At 32.1% G+C, this 16,519-nt stretch overlaps 4 protein-coding genes across 5 annotated transcripts; all 4 read right to left on the bottom strand.

Annotated features, from left to right (window-relative positions):
• Positions 1 to 420: 420 nt before the first annotated feature.
• On the bottom strand, positions 421 to 4,910 carry LOC102601710 (inositol monophosphatase 1). 2 transcript variants are annotated; one of them, XM_006346716.2, is made up of 12 exons: positions 4,811 to 4,910; positions 4,648 to 4,703; positions 4,436 to 4,486; positions 3,411 to 3,491; positions 3,196 to 3,299; positions 3,010 to 3,094; positions 2,806 to 2,860; positions 2,683 to 2,726; positions 1,753 to 1,821; positions 1,584 to 1,684; positions 1,463 to 1,519; positions 421 to 816 (listed from the first exon to the last, which is right to left on the bottom strand). In XM_006346716.2, the coding sequence occupies exons 1-12, from the start codon at positions 4,821 to 4,823 to the stop codon at positions 720 to 722; spliced, it is 813 nt and encodes a 270-aa protein (XP_006346778.2). In that variant the 5' UTR covers positions 4,824 to 4,910; the 3' UTR covers positions 421 to 719. The 2 variants fall into 2 exon arrangements, with proteins under 2 accessions (XP_006346778.2, XP_015163994.1); XM_015308508.1 differs by lacking the exons at positions 4,436 to 4,486; positions 4,648 to 4,703; positions 4,811 to 4,910 and adding an exon at positions 4,022 to 4,213.
• Positions 4,911 to 7,630: 2,720 nt separating this feature from the next.
• On the bottom strand, positions 7,631 to 8,138 carry LOC102585811 (cysteine proteinase inhibitor 5-like). The gene has a single exon (XM_006346748.2). The coding sequence runs from the start codon at positions 8,101 to 8,103 to the stop codon at positions 7,699 to 7,701; it is 405 nt and encodes a 134-aa protein (XP_006346810.1). The 5' UTR covers positions 8,104 to 8,138; the 3' UTR covers positions 7,631 to 7,698.
• Positions 8,139 to 9,075: 937 nt separating this feature from the next.
• Positions 9,076 to 9,447, bottom strand: LOC107060495 (cysteine proteinase inhibitor 1-like). Its single transcript, XM_015308465.1, has one exon. The coding sequence runs from the start codon at positions 9,445 to 9,447 to the stop codon at positions 9,076 to 9,078; it is 372 nt and encodes a 123-aa protein (XP_015163951.1).
• A 5,489-nt stretch (positions 9,448 to 14,936) lies between these two features.
• Positions 14,937 to 15,308, bottom strand: LOC107060494 (cysteine proteinase inhibitor 1-like). Its single transcript, XM_015308464.1, has one exon. The coding sequence runs from the start codon at positions 15,306 to 15,308 to the stop codon at positions 14,937 to 14,939; it is 372 nt and encodes a 123-aa protein (XP_015163950.1).
• Between the last annotated feature and the right edge of the window lie 1,211 nt (positions 15,309 to 16,519).

The following is a 16,519-nucleotide window of genomic DNA, read 5'->3' as shown; positions in this document are numbered from 1 at the left end:
ATGTCTTTTTGGGAAAACCGTAGACCAAAAGCGAACAATACACCTTGTTAAGAATATATTTGAGTCATTTAAGCCCAACAGAGATCATGGTTACAACCATGGAAGGATTATGTTTATTCAGTAGATACAAGAATGTAGATATCCTATATACAACATCTTCCTGTTATAAAACGAGGGACTCGACCAGGAAAATATAGTCCAACCACTTTTTACTGAGAAATATCGAGGGCCAATGCCATTGGCGCACGGTTCAAAACTCAGTGGATATATATTGGGCCTGCCCGTTTACCCTTTTCCACGTAACACCAGACATTTTGTCTATGGCAGAGTTCAAACCCGTGATGTGTGCCTAATTCACACATCTCACACCGTGCTCTTACCACTAAAGATCAAAACTAAAGTTCATAGGAAGGCAAAAGATTGGCAAGATATGTTCTAATATTAATGTCAGCTTCTTGCAAACAAAACAAGAAGACATTTTTGTAGGTCACACATGAGCTTTACACAAAGTTTCTTAGACCATATAGCAAGATTACAGTAGCTACTAAAAGAAAATCAGTAGCAATATCTCAGCTAGCGATAATGGAACTTGTAATGCAGGACAAGTAGTAAATTTTCTTGGCCTAATATGCTCACATCCACAAGATGGAGCTTTATCAGGTTCAATAATGAAAGAACTTAACTGTTTCTGAAGTGTCCGCTTTCCACTCCTATGATACTCATTCGGATAGCTGCAAGGCCTCGATAAACGCTTCCTTGAGATGAGGGTTCGTGGCAGCTACACGTTGTGATGTGATGTCAAATTCCGAACCAGATCTGATGCAAAAGAAACACAACTACACATCAATGGCTATTCTTTTAGTGTGAAGTAAATACTTGAAACTATTTTCATAAAACAAATGCTGGATTTTTCTTATTGTTCCTTCACTTTAGGAGCGGAGCTACAGTTCTAGCTACAGATTCGGCAAAAGCTAGTAGCTTTGGCAAAAAACCTTGTATAGTGTTAAGAAATTCACTTAACATGTATAAATAATTTATCCAGAACCAAATACGCTGTCTTTTCCAGAATTCATAATCCATAAACTCAAATTCCGGATCCACCTCTGCTTCACTTAAACACTTATTAAACGATTGGTCTTGCAATAAATTTTCAAGAGTTTAGTTAATTATTTGATTCAAGAAACCTTCATTTTTCGAGGCAAGAAGAGATATAGAATCCATAATAATGTATATTTTACTATATAACGACGTCTTAGGTAATCCGTAATCCTCCAACTTGGGATACTATCTCTAATTCAACTAATTAAAACTAAGAAACTGCCTAATCTACGTAGATAAATCACAATCAACACAATTCCAACTATAAAGCAATTGCCTATTTACGTTAATACTAGTTGCGGATCAAACACATGGAAACTTCATCTTGTCCCTTTTCATTATAAGAAAAGTATGTGTTACTCACGGATCAAACAGGACGCCTCCAGCTTCCTTCACAATTACAGCGCCACCAGCCACGTCCCTGTAAGTAGATACATTCAGTCAGCAACATATTGTAGGCAATCAGATAGGAGAAATCATCTTACCAAGGGCCTCCAAATCCAATTAAATAGAAGAGTTCAAGCCTTCCACATGCCACCCAACAGAGATCAAGTGCACACGAACCACACATTCGGAGGGATCTAACCTGTAATATAACATTCAAGCTAATTTTATTGTGTCTAAAAACGTTGTTACTGAACTTTGGATGCCTACCTTGAAAAGCAGGTTATTGATTCTCCTCGTTGTAGCTTCTACAGTCAAGTTATCCCGCGTAGTTCCAACCTGCTCGAGTAAAATAAAATCTAAGTAGATTATAAGTATATCAAAGAGGTAAACAACCAACAGGACAGCAAATGTGAAGAATCAGCATATCGGTGCATCTATTTTCAGATTTGATCTACTATAGATTATCGTTATTAAATCTTATGTACATCACCAAATTATGATCCTATTTCTCTTTAAATCTATAACCATATGAATCTAGCCATGAGAAGAGACTTTTTAAGCTGATTATGGAGACCAAACAATTTTCTTTCCCACAAAACGGTTCTGTTTCATAATTCCAAATCAAACGAAGCAGGATTAAAAGTTTAGTAGATTGGCAGGTTCGTTGTAATTCCATCTTTATAGAAGTCAGAACCAATGACCAAATTTGGTCAAAATGATTTGAAGCTTGTAAAGATATAGCACCTGAGCCTAACTCAACCCCACAAAGCTAGCTCAAGAGGGGAGGATTGCCTAAGTCCACTCCCCAACCGACGTGGGATTGATCTAATCCACTCTAACACCCACCTGCACGCTCAGACCCAACTGGAGCATGGACCAGGAGCTCAAACAGGGACTCCAACAACTCTAACAAAGCTATTCTAAAATAACAACCAGAACACAAGTTACTGTTACCGGGAACTTTGAACAGTGCCTTCACTTAAACTGTAATTATATGCTACTTCCGAGTTTATGGAAACTAGCCAGAAGTTCACACACTTGGAGTTGGACAGTAGTCTTGAAAACGGTTACTTAAAATTTCATCATGACAACAGAATAATCAAATTGCAGAAGTAGGTTGTGTTTCATTGCCATTCATGAACTAAATGATCCTTGCTGAGATCAAATTATAAAGCAACAATAGAGACGGTGAATTACCTCTGTGCCAAGGAGGGACTTCACAAGTTCAGACTGCGAAGATACTGTACATATCAAAGCATTAGTGATTGTGTAAAATATACAATGCAATAACAGGTACACCGCGTTTGATATGTGACATACCTTTGATAGGCTTCCCATTAAGAAACGCACCTTTCCCGTCAATTCCAGTGAAAAGCTACATGTCAAAATCAACCTCTTTTACTACATTCCGCCCACAAAGTAAAGAAAAAAAGAAAGAAATGCTAGCTGATTCAATCCATAGGAAAAAAAATTAATTACTACTTGCTGCTCATTATTACTGTTTGGGAGCACTACATATCTCACCTCGTCGATAATTGGGTCGTAGACAACGCCAACTGTTGGAATCTTCCCAATTGTGAGACCAATCGAGACACAGACAGACGGAAACCTACAACAATCACATAGTGCCAACAAATGGCTCAAGAGGCTCAGCTAACAATAATACAATATAAAGTAGCTTGTCACAGAATAAATAACTTATGCTTTTACCCATGCACAAAATTAGTTGTGCCATCAACCGGATCAACTATCCAAGTCGGTTCATCAGTTAACTCAAACTCTCCAGTAGCAGCCGCTGTTTCTTCACCTATGAACTAAAGTGAAGGTATATTACAGTAAAGAATGAGAAACAGAATGACTGGAACTTTCCAAATAGTGCAGTTAACGGAGCTCTATAAGTTAAAACACTATCGGTGAAAGTTAACCTTGTGACTTGGAAAATGTTGCGTGAGATGATTGAATATGAGATCTTCACATGCCTTGTCGGTCTCCGTGACCAAATCCACCTACATTCAGTAAAAGGGTAAATCAAAGCCTAAAAACACAATCCTCCTACTATAATGTCTTGTTAACTTGACTTTTTAAGTTTTTCCTATATGATCGATAATATTGTCCGGGAAAACATGCTTTCTTGATGGTATCACTTACCAATGACTTGAATTTTCCGAAGTGTTGTCATCTAGAAAAATATTTTCAACAAAAAGGGAACAATGACTTCTCTAAGTTATAACAACAGGACAAATGTAATATAGAAGTTATGAGTTCATCACTACTGTATATGTACAACAAATAGATTTTGAACTCAATACATCAAATAGACAAGTGGAATTTCGGACACGAACCCATAAAGTTTAAATCTTTGATATGCAGAAGTCATTTTCCTTCACAAATATCACAATTCTAACTCTAAATTACTTGCTTCAACCAATACGTAAACATTGTTATCGCTTTTAGTACTCAAATATATCACAAACACTTTCATTATAGCCTATACTACCCAAAATACAAATCATCATATATAACAACAACAACATACCTCGTGTAATCCCACAAGTGGAGTCTGGAGGCTTAGAGTATACACACACCTTACTCCTATCTCATAAAGATACCGAGTCCATGATTTATCATTGGCGTAACTACATTGATCCATGGGTGGTCACTCGAACACCATTCATCGAAAAATTATATTATGTATATAGATATAATATTATGTACATATAGATTAAAAAAAAATCTTTAAAGATATATACTAAAGATTTGAACACCCTTAACAAAATTCCTAGTTTCACCACTATTTCCAATAGAACCTCAGCTCAAGTAAAGCATCTCGAAGCACTTTAAAAAAGATAATACATAAATGAAAACAGTAACAACAACAATACTACAATACTAGTTTGGTAATCACATGAAGCACAAATAATCAAATTACAGAAATTTTTTAAAAAAATACCTGGCCTTTGTGCACCACATGCTTAGTCTCATGAAATCCTTTGCGGATTATCTGCAAAACACCACAAAAAATGAGAAAATCAAAATCAAGAAAACAGAGTAAAAATTAAAACTTTAAAAATGTGATAAAGGAACAATAAAAAATTGAAACTTTTTTTTAGGAAAACAAAAACAAAAATCAATTGGGCATAGTTTAATTTAGATTAAATTAACCTCTCCAGCTCTTTTAGCTGCATCAACTGCAACAGCCAAGAATTCTTCTAGTGAACCTAAAATTCAAAAAAAAAAAAAAACAATTTAGATGGTGATACATAAACAATTCTAAAATTAATGTGTGAATGTGAGTTGTTTGAAGAATAGAGCAATGGGGACTCACCATTTTGAGCCATCTTCAATAATATATTTTGTTGAGTGATGGATTGGAAAATAGACAAGTTGATTAGGCAAATGTAACTTCTTCTCTTTTAAGGTCTAATATTTAAAAATTGTGCAAATATAGTTTTTTGGGAAATTACAATGTCAGGTTTAGGTTTAATGTCAAGTAATTATTTTAATTTTGAGTATGTATATCTTAACACCTTATAAAATAATCATCTAAACACTTTAAAAATTTATATGGCACACCAGCATCAAATGTCTTGTGAAAACAGTCTCTATACATTCACAAAATAATGGTAAACCATGCGTACACTCTATTCTCTAAACTCCATTTGTGGAATTTCACTAGATATGTTGTTGTTGTGTTGTTGTCAGCATCGAATGTCTAAGGAAGACAATGAGAATGAATTGACGTATTTAGTTATCAGTTGAGACTAAGCTAAAGTGTCTAGATGTACACTCTCAAAGTTTTGAATTTTTTACCTTCAAGTAAGGATTTTCTTTTTCCACCTCCTTCAAGTAGGGATCAAAGTTCAAAAACAATAACTTATATAATTACACTAAATATGTTTATTATTATTGCGTTAGCGTAGCATATGACAGAACAAAAATGCAATTATTCGTCAGCAAATTTGTCAATATGTCATTTTAATCCTAGGATTTAGAATATTTGGAGTATAAAGGACAGATAATTCAATTGGAAAAATATGAGAGGAATATTAGAAGGTGGAGGAATCTTTGGTTGTAAATTGTTATTAATAAAAGTTTTAAAATAGGAATTAGATGCCAAAGTTATCACTCTCTCATGAATTTTGTATAACTTCTTTCCTACGCAAAGTATTTTTTATATAACCACTTATATTCAATTCAATTTATACGCATCTCAATTTATTTATCAAATTATCATTTTCATCCACAAGTATATGTTATCTACTAAGCAAAAAATAAGGTTCATAATCAATTACTATACATCAACATGGTATATAATGAGCTATCATAATTCATACATAAGTTATCAGTAAAAAATAAAAATTAACGTCAGATAAATTCTATTGTTAAACAGTGAAATCGATTTGTTCATCCTATTTAATAATGGATTGGCAATAAATTATTTAAAAAAATTGTTAGCTACAAGTAATTTATCAACAAATTAATGATGGAGTTCTTAGCTAAATTTTTTTTTTTTTTTTTGTATAAGGTAACATATTATTTACATGTTTTACTTAATATCCGAGGTATTTACCATATGGCATATATTTTAAAAAAAATAAAAAGTTGACCACAAAATGGGGATTTTAATTTACTTTGCTTTTTAAAACGGTGTCACGTTATTTGTGCAAGGTTAGTTGCTAAAATGGAACTCTACTTGTGTTTTTAGAACCAGGTATAGCATTTTTGTCCCTTTTTTTCTTTCTTTCTATGATGTATAAATATAGTTTAGTTATTTTTCCATTACAAAAGTTAATTTTATAATTTTTTGTGCGATAAATTGATAATTGGATGATTAATTATCGTTCGATAGTTATATGCCCTCAACGTTAGAAAGGCATATCATAAAGTTTCTAGGTATAACTTATGTCTTATATTAGAAAAATTAAGGACATATATAACAGAGTCAACACTACTAACAAACCATCATTTCCACATTGACAGTTTCCTCTGAAACTGTTTGGTGGTTATCTTCACAGATATTTTAATTAAATTGGCGAGAAAAGAAAAAATTATAGTGTTTTCACACGAAAAAATAGGAAGCTTCTCATTATTTGAGTAAAAATATGTTTCCACTATGAGTTTTTTCGATAAGCTAGTTCAATGAAAAACTCTTATTTTATTATATAAATTTTTCATTGATTTCGAAGTTGAAAAACTTATATTTCTAAGAGTGAAAAAAAAACAAAATAAGAACACTCGCCAATGAAAGATAACTTAGAATTTTGGCACATTAATTTGCAAATTTTAATTCAAGAAATTGAATTTAAAAAGTCTACTACAAGAAAAAGATTTTAATTCAAGAAGAAGATTTTCTTTAAAAATTAAAGTAGTGTTGCCATTAATAAAGGAATCCTAAAAGAGAATGAACACAACAATTCTCGTGATGCTATAATGTCCTTTTGCCCTCCTATTCAACACACATGACAAGCCTATTTTGCACTTCATGACAAATTTATCAATTTTTTATTTAGCATTTGAAATTTATTTTCTCGATTAATTTATATTTACGTTGTGTTTGGATTTATTCAGAAGAGAACGATTTATACTAGAAATTTCTTTAATTCCAAAGTCTAAATTTATCATGACTCCTGATTTAAAAATAAAGGGGTTCACTCCATTATAACATATTCATACGAGACAACCACATAATATCAAAATAGAGGAGAAACCGTTTCGAAAAAAAAGTCCAAGAAAATCAATTTTTTTGTAAACCTTATAGGATTAGTATGAAATTTATAAAACCCCTAAAAAAATCTTAAAAGACAAATAATTTGCTCATAAATTTAAATAATGTGCTTTTTAACTATGGTTCTTGAGAAATGACTCGATCTGACTCATTCCTCAAAGAAGTTTATATGGTCATATATATAAGGATTCATATAACAATCTACTATTGATAGAAGATTAAGATGTAGTTAATTAATTAATTGATAAGTGTAAATCCACATACATATGCAAATTTCAAAAGGGAAATAGGAAAAAAGCCTAAAGAAATGATAACCTTATCAAGTGATCACAAAACATGCATTGTACATGTTCATTAAATGATTATTGCTTGCAAAACATACTCATACAAATTAAAAATTCATTTCATTAGCTTCTAAAAATTACATATATTAAATTTCTTTCGAAGAGTAAATACTTCGTTCAAATATAACTTTATTATCAACTAAATTAAGTAAGCATACATTGTTGTTCTCCATTTTCTAGGCTACATTCTACAAAGGAAGTAAGGTTCCTAAATTTTTCCCATGGCTTGTCCCACACTTCTGCTAAGTAGTTATGTGGTGAGTCACTGTCTTTGGCAGAGATGACTAGTCGATAATTAATTCCGGCAACAACTTGGCTTTCTCCTTCTGTTATTTCTTGAAACTTCAATTTTGTCTTCGCCTCTTTGTTGTGCTCATCAACTGCAAATTTTCCTATCTCCACGACCTCAGGGTTAGTTAAGTTGGTTATGGGATTCCAACCGCCTACAATAGCCTCTTTTCGACCGCCATGTGCGTCGGAGACACGGAGGAGAACGGTGGCAACCACCACAAAGAGAGCCCCAAGGATGTGATTGAATTTGATGGCCATTTTTTTCTCTATGTAAAAAGAAAAGGAATGGAAAATATTTATGTTATGACAATTAAAAGACTTCATTGGGTGGACTTATTTATAGTAGAAAATCCACACTTGTCAAGGGACTTAAATTTCCGATTTTGCCCTTTAACCCTAGTACTCCAATTTTATAAAAATCTATGTTTTTTTAAGAAAATTATATCATTAACTAACCCAAATATTATATTTTCATCTCTTTAGAAATAAAGAACTTGTTTCCCTCATATTCAACACATGAAAAGGCTACATTTTGCACTTCTACACAATTTTTTATTTATTTAATCATCTGGTATTCAAATATATGCATTATCCCCACTAATTCAGAGTCATGTTGTGTAAAACTTATATAGAAAAAAATAATTGTATTAGAATTTTTTTAAAATTCTCAAGTCTAGAACTCGAAACATCTAATTAAAGGTATATCATATTCCTTTGTGACAAGTGACTAATATATTTATTATAGAATAGACTCCCTCTAAATAGAAGTTCAAGAAATCAAAGTTTTATGAAACTTATAGGATTAGAACGACATTTATAAAATTCTTTAAAAAAAACTTTAGAAGACAAATAATTTATTATTGGATTGAAATAAACTTGAATAGCTTAATATAGAAATCCCGACAGTAAATTATTGTTAGTAAGAAATTAAGATGTGTTGTTGCTTGATGAATTGATAGGTACATACATATATGTATACAAACATCAAAAAAAAAAAAAAGGCAACAAGCAAAAATAAATAAATAATGCTAACCTTATAAATTAATCATACACCATCAAATAAAATAAATCATCATGCAAAACATACCCATATTAATTGAAGATTCATTTCATTAAATTCTATAAATCACATTAAATTTCTTTAGAAGATAATACACTTCGTCCATTCAGATCTAACATTTTTAATTTATCAATGAATCTTAGGTAAAAAACTAAAAATACATTTGTGTGCTACGCTTCTAGTAATTGTTTAAAGGAAGTGAGACTCTTAGATTTATCAGGCTTATCCCACACCACAGCCAAGTAGTTATGCGTAGACTCACCGTCCTTGGCCTCGATGACCAATCGATAATTTATTCCCTCAACAACTTGATTTTCTCCTTTTATTACTTTTTGGAACTCTAATGTTTTTTTGGCCTCTTTGTTGTGTTCATCCACCGCAAATTTTCCTATCTTTGTCACCTCCTCCGTTATATTGGTTATGGGCTCCCAATCCCCCGCCAAAGCCTCTCTCCGAACGCTTCTTGCGTCGGAGATATGGAAGAGAATGGTGGCAGCCACCACAAAGAGAGTCACAAGGACGGGGTTGAATTTGATAGCCATTTATTTTCTTTGTAAGAATGAAAAATATAATTTTTGTGTGGTGAATGAAAAGACCTCATTGGGTGGTCTTATTTATAGTGGAGGATTTTCAAATTAATCATTTCACACTAATACTCCAAAATTTCAAAATCTATGAAATATGACTATTTTTAGAAATTATATAATTAGTTTACCATAATTTCTTTTTTCTTCATTTTAATTTAGGACTGAAAATCTAGTCAACACTTGGGTAAGTTTTACCAAAAAAAGATGCACGTAGGTAAGTAAAATCTTTGGGCTTTAAGCCCAATTTCCCAAAATATATATAAGAGCCTAGGAGGCACACAAGCCCAAAGTGGGTCTCCCACTCAAAAAAATTGAGTATTCTTGCTTGCTTAATTTATTTGTCTTACTTTCTTTTTTAATTTGTTTTATATTTAAAAAATATGTAAAAAATGCTATAATCTTAATAATTCACAACTTAAAACATTATATTGTATTTTTAAAAATTACATAAAAAATACTAGTATAAATTACAATAATTAACAACTTAAAATATTTTGATATCTACTAAGATTGTACAAGCACACAACTCTTAACAGTACGTTATATATTTTAAAATTACATGAAAATTAAAATAATAAAAAATTTAAAATATTCTAGTATATATTTGAAAATTAGTACTATAAATTTAAAAACTTTAAAATATTTTTAAGAAGATATAAAAAATTGGTTGATTCTTGAAATTCTATGGATGCAACATAAATTGGAACAAATGGAATAACATATATTATTTAAAAATTATGTAACATATACCATAAATCACAATAATTAACAATTTAAAATACTTTAAAAAAAACATATAAGAAAATTAATCAACTCTCCAAGCTAGCGTTTGGCCCCATGCTCTCAAATATTCTAGGCAAATCATATTTGGGTGAAGTTTTTTGGTTAAGTTTCACCATGTGTTTGGCCCCAAATCCTCCCGAAAATATTTGACTATTTCAAAAAATATGATTTATACCATAAGTTCTAAAAATTATTTAAAATACCCATAAGTTTAGTAATTATGGTAATTTTGTTGATTTAAATTTAAAAATTACCTTATTTGAAATATTATTTCCCCTGATTTTTTCCATTTTGTTATTAACTAATTGTATTTTTTCAAATTAATCAAATGAAAAAAAATACATAAATCAACAATATAACACACTAAAATATTGACATTTTTAATAAATATTGAAAGTGTGGCTATAAGGTCCTATTAAATGTTAAAATATTGTTGTTTTGAAAATTTTCCCAAAAAAAGGACAAATTACTTAACTACACTCCTTTACTTACCTTAATATCCATTTATCCCTACTTATTTCAAAATTTTCAAAAATCCCTTATTTATGTATGTATCCCGCATGTATCCTGTGTACAACGCTATGTATCCCGTTATGTGGAATGTATCAAACGCTATGTATCCCGTGCACAACGCTATATATCCCGCTATGTGGAATGTATCAAACATTATGTATCCCGTGCACAACGCTATGTATCCCGCTATGTGAAATGTATCAAACCTAATGTATCCCGTGCACAACGCTATGTATCCCGCTATGTGAAATGTATCAAACCTAATGTATCCCGTGCACAACGCTATGTATCCCGCTATGTGAAATGTATCAAACCTAATGTATCCCGTGCACAACGCTATGTATCCCGCTATGTGAAATGTATCAAACCTAATGTATCCCGCTATGTGGAATGTATCAAACATTATGTATCCCGTGCACAACGCTATGTATCCCGCATGTATCCCGTGCACAACGCTATATATCCCGCTATGTGGAATGTATCAAACCTAATGTATCCCGTGCACAACGCTATGTATCCCGCAAACATCATTTTTAAGGGTTTTTTGGTAAATAGAAAACTAAAAGGGATAGGATGTTAGTTAGTACTTATAATATGTGGTTCCTATAATTTATACAACAAAAAAAACACTTAGGGCTTTAGGCCCAAGATCTTTTTCTGTCTGGCATGGGAAAGAGAGGCCTATGTTTTTGCACTGATTGTCCCTATTTTTTGGGGTAGTATTTAATTTGTGTTTTAGTGTTTATTTAATGAAAATTTGTAGATCAAAGTATCCTTAATTATGACTTAAATTTGCTAGGCGGATTAATTTCACAAGGAAGATTTTTGTTAGAGAATGTATGCCTTGAGTCATAAAGTTTTGTAATATTTGATTCGCATGCAACACTTTTAGAGAACTTTTATTTAATGCATAACTTGTAGTAATAAATTTTAAGTTGTATGACATAATTTGTGCCACATAAGTTATATCTTGGGGCATAATTTGGACCACTAAGGCAATAACTTGTGCCTTAATTTCTTTTGCTTTTAGATATAATTTGTTCCTTTAGAATTACTCCATACGTACGTGATTGAAGTTAAAAATTTGCATCTGAGTTGAGACATTTTTATTTAAAGTTTCACTTACCAAAAGCCAAATATCAGGGAAATTTGCTTAAAATTTAGCTTGCGTTTGGACAAGTGATATGAAGTCATGATTTCAAATCAACATTTGGACATGATCTCCAATTTCCGAATTCTCCTAAAAATATGATTTGGAAGTTTTGAGAAAAAATTTTTGAATGCTCCGAGCGCCAGAATACACACAAAATTGGAGAATTTGGGTGATTCTTAAAAAAATACTTGTAAATGCAGAAATGAGCGTTAAAAAAAAGGTGTGAGTATACATGACGGTTTCCCAACTCCCTACGGAGTTCCTCATAAAGCTTTTTGAGAAAAAAAAATTGGATGCTCCGGGCGCCAGATCCATGGGATAATATACATAAAAAATTGGAGAATTTAGGCGATTCTTAAAAAAGGGTATGTAAATGCACAAATAGGCGTTGAAAAAAAGGTGTGAGAATATGTGAAGGTTCCCCAGCTAATTACGGAGGTCCTCGTAAAGTTTTTTGAAATTTTTTTTTTTGGTGCTCCAGGCGCCAGATACATGGGCTAATATACACGAAAAATTAAAAAAAAAATCGATTCTTAAAAAAAGGCTTGTAAATGTGGAAATGGGCATTAAAAAATTGTGTGGGTATATGTGAAGGTTCTCCAACTCATTACAGAGGTCCTCATAGAGTTTTTTTAGAAAAAAAAATTTAGTGCTCCAGATGCCAGATCCATGGGCTAAATAAAGTCAATGGATTTTTGGTGATTCGGGATTCCGGCTTGTTTTTTGCCGAAATTTTTCATGGACGTCCGTTAAGACCTTAGTAATGGAGTTAGTTGGTCTCGAGGGGCAAACTGGCGCACTTTCAAGTTCAAACGAGCCCCAAAGCAGGTAAATTCATATTTTACCGATTTTCATGTGCTATAGTCCATGGATTTTTGTGATTCGGAATTCCGGCTTGTTTTTGGCCAAATTTTTTCATGGACTTCCGCTAAGATCTTAGTAATGGAGTCAGTTGGTCCCGAGGGGTAAACGGGCGCATTTTCAAGTTCAAACGAGCCCCATAGCAGGTAAACCCATATTTTGCCAACTTTCATGTGCTATAGTCCATGAATTTTTGGTGATCCGGGATTTCGGCTTGTTTTTTACCGAAATTTTTCATGGACGTCCGTTAAGACCTAAGTAATGGAGCCAATTGGTCTCGAGGGGTAAATGGACTCATTTTCAAGCTCAAACGAGCCACAAAGCAGGTAAACCCATATTTTGTCGATTTTTATGTGCAATAGTCCATGGAATTTTTGTGATCCGGGATTTCGGTTTGTGTTTGGCCGAATTTTTTCATGGACGCCCACTAAGACCTTAGTAATGGAGCCAGTTGGCATTTTCAAGTTCAAACGAGCCCAAAGAAGGTAAACCCAGATTTTCCCAATTTTCGTGTGCTATAATCCATGGATTTTTTGGTGATCCGGGATTCCGACTTATTTTTGGCCAAATTTTTTTATGGACGTCTGTTAAGACCTTAGTAATGGAGTAAGTTGGTCCCTAGAGAAAAACAGACGTATTTTCAAGTTCAACGAGCCCCAAAGTAGGTAAACCCATATTTTGTTGACTTTCATTTGCTATAGGATTTTTTGTGATTCAGGATTTCGACTTGTTTTTGCCGAAATTTTTCATAGACGTCCGCTAAGACCTTAGTAATGGAACCAGTTGGTCCTGAGGGGAAAACTGGCGCATTTTCAAGTTCAAACGAGTCCCAAAGAAGGTAAACCCAGATTTCTCCAATTTTCGTGTGCTGTAATCGAATGATTTTTTGGGATCCAAGATTCCGGCTTGTTTTTGGCTGAAATTTTTCATGAACGTCCATTAATACCTTAGAAATTGAGTAAGTTTGTCCTGAGGGGCAAACATACACATTTTCAAGTTCAAATGAGTCCCAAAGCAGGGAAACCCAGATTTTGTCGATTTTCATGTGATATAGTCCATGGATTTTTTTGTGATCCGAGATTTCGGCTTGTGTTTGACCGAAATTTTTCATGGACGTTGGTTAAGACCTTAGTAATGGAGCTAGTTGGTCCCGCGGGGCAAACAGACGCATTTTCAAGTTCAAACGAACCCTAAAGCAGGTAAATCCAGAATTTGTCGATTTTCATGTGCTATAGTTTATGGATAGTAGAAAACCCACACTTGTCAAGGGACTTAAATTTCCAGATTTGCCCTTTAACCCTAATACTCCAATTTTATTAAAATCTATGTTTTTTTAAAGAAAATTGTATCATCAACTAACCCATATATAATATTTTTATCTTTTTAGAAATAAAGAACTTGTTCCCTCATATTCTAACACATGAAAAGTAGACACTCTGCACTTCCAAACAATTATTATTTATTTATTTAATCATCTGGTATTCAAATATTTGCATTGTCATGATTAATTCAGAGTCATATCTTGTAAAATTTATATAGAAAATATTGTATGTATTAATTTATTTATTTTGTAATTCTCAAGTCTCAAACTCGAAACATCTAATTAAAATTATATCATATTCCTTTGTGACAATTGGCTAATATATTTAATATAGAATAGACTCCCTCTAAAAAGAAATTCAAGAAATCAAGCTTTATTAAACTTATAGGATTAAAATGACATTTATAAAATTCTTTAAAAACACTTTAGAAGCAAATAATTTATTATTGGATTGAAATAAACTTGAATAGCTTGATATAGAAATCCCGACAGTAAATTATTGTTAGTAAGAAATTAAGATGTGTTGTTGCTTGATGAATTGATAGGTACATACATATATGTATACAAACATCAAAAAAAAAAGAAGGCAACAAGCAAAAATAAATAAATAATGCTAACCTTATAAATTAATCATACACCATCAAATAAAATAAATCATCATGCAAAACATACCCATATTAATTGAAGATTCATTTCATTAAATTCTATAAATCATTAAATTTCTTTAGAAGATAATACACTTCGTCCATTCAGATCTAACATTTTTAATTTATCAATGAATCTTAGGTAAAAAACTAAAAATACATTTTTGTTCTACGCTTCTAGTAATTGTTTAAAGGAAGTGAGACTCTTAGATTTATCAGGCTTATCCCACACCTCAGCCAAGTAGTTATGCGTCGAATCACCGTCCTTGGCCTCGATGACCAACCGATAATTTATTCCCTCAATAACTTGATTTTCTCCTTTTATTACTTTTTGAAACTCTAATGTTGTCTTGGCCTCTTTGTTGTGTTCATCCACCGCAAATTTTCCTATCTTTGTCACCTCCTCCGTTATACTGGTTATGGGCTCCCAATCCCCCGCCAAAGCCTCTCTCCGGACGCTTCTTGCGTCGGAGATATGGAGGAGAATGGTGGAAGCCACCACAAAGAGAGTCACAAGGACGGGGTTGAATTTGATAGCCATTTATTTTCTTTGTAAGAATGGAAAATATAATTTGTGTGGTGAATGAAAAGACCTCATTGGGTGGTCTTATTTATAGTGGAGGATTTTCAAATTAATCATTTCACACTAATACTCCAAAATTTCAAAATATATCAATATGACTATATTTAGAAATTATATAATTAGTTTACCATTAATTTTCTTTTTTCTTCTATTTTTAATTTAGGTACTTGAAAATCTAGTCAACACTTGGGTAAATTTTACCAAAAAAGATGCACTTAGGTAAGTAAAATCTTTGGGCTTTAAGCCCAATTCCCCAAAAAAACACTTAGGGCTTTAGGCCCAAGATCTTTTTCTCTGGCATGGGCAAGAGAGGCCCATGCTTTGTCAAAGATTGTCCCTATTTTTTTGGGGGGGGGGTGGGGGAATCACCCCACATACACATTTAAGCGACAATATTACGGGTTTTGAACCTACTTTAAATAAATTCTTGCTTATAACAGTTTAATTACATTATATAACATATCACTATTTATTTATAAATCAATTAAATTTTACTTTATTAAATAATTAATATTTTTATATTATTATTTGATTATTTAAATAAAGAATACACCATAATTATTTCTTACACAATTATAGAGATTTACATTGATTCCTATTTTTTTTTTTACAGTTACACGCTGGATTTACATTGATTCGTCTTCCTTTTTTACATTGTCATTATCTCTTACACCATTTTAGGGATAAGATTAATATTAGATAATCAATTGTCATTATCTCTTACACTATTTTAGGATTTTTCTTTTCTAATTTTCACACGGCAATCCCCCACCCACACCCCACCTTCCTCTTTTACCCATACGCAAAAGAACATGTTTAGGATACTATCAATTATCCTACACTAAAACCAAGGAAATGAACTTTGAAATAGTTATTTGTGGTTTAGACTTTTAATTATTACATGTTTTGATTTTGGATGATGTATATTTCTTTAGCTACAGTTTTTGACAACAATACATAATATGCATTGTTTTACATTGTCAAATTTATTTTTCCCAGATTTATATCAGTTGGATACCAATTTCATAAATAAAATTATTTTAGTCTTTGTTTTAAAATTCTATACCAAGTGTATACTAATTGGATACAACATTAATTTATTTTAGATTGTCTAATTTGGTTGAAAATCAATTACATTTTTTTAAAATTTTCCAATGGGATATCTGGTG

Source organism: Solanum tuberosum, unplaced genomic scaffold, assembly GCF_000226075.1.
Source record: "Solanum tuberosum cultivar DM 1-3 516 R44 unplaced genomic scaffold, SolTub_3.0 scf00086, whole genome shotgun sequence".
Lineage (NCBI taxonomy): Eukaryota > Viridiplantae > Streptophyta > Magnoliopsida > Solanales > Solanaceae > Solanum > Solanum tuberosum.
Note: the sequence above shows the minus strand (reverse complement) of the source record. Positions and strands in the feature narration are given on the sequence as shown.

Coding starts and splice junctions, on each gene's coding strand:
- LOC102601710 (XM_006346716.2), bottom strand. Junction 3,300..3,410: donor AACATTTTCCAAGTCACAAG/GTTAACTTTCAC, acceptor CCTTCACTTTAG/TTCATAGGTGAAGAAACAGC. Junction 2,861..3,009: donor ACGACCCAATTATCGACGAG/GTGAGATATGTA, acceptor TTTGACATGTAG/CTTTTCACTGGAATTGACGG.
- LOC102585811 (XM_006346748.2), bottom strand. CDS start 8,103: ATGGCCATCAAATTCAATCACATCCTTGGGGCTCTCTTTGTGGTGGTT.
- LOC107060495 (XM_015308465.1), bottom strand. CDS start 9,447: ATGGCTATCAAATTCAACCCCGTCCTTGTGACTCTCTTTGTGGTGGCT.
- LOC107060494 (XM_015308464.1), bottom strand. CDS start 15,308: ATGGCTATCAAATTCAACCCCGTCCTTGTGACTCTCTTTGTGGTGGCT.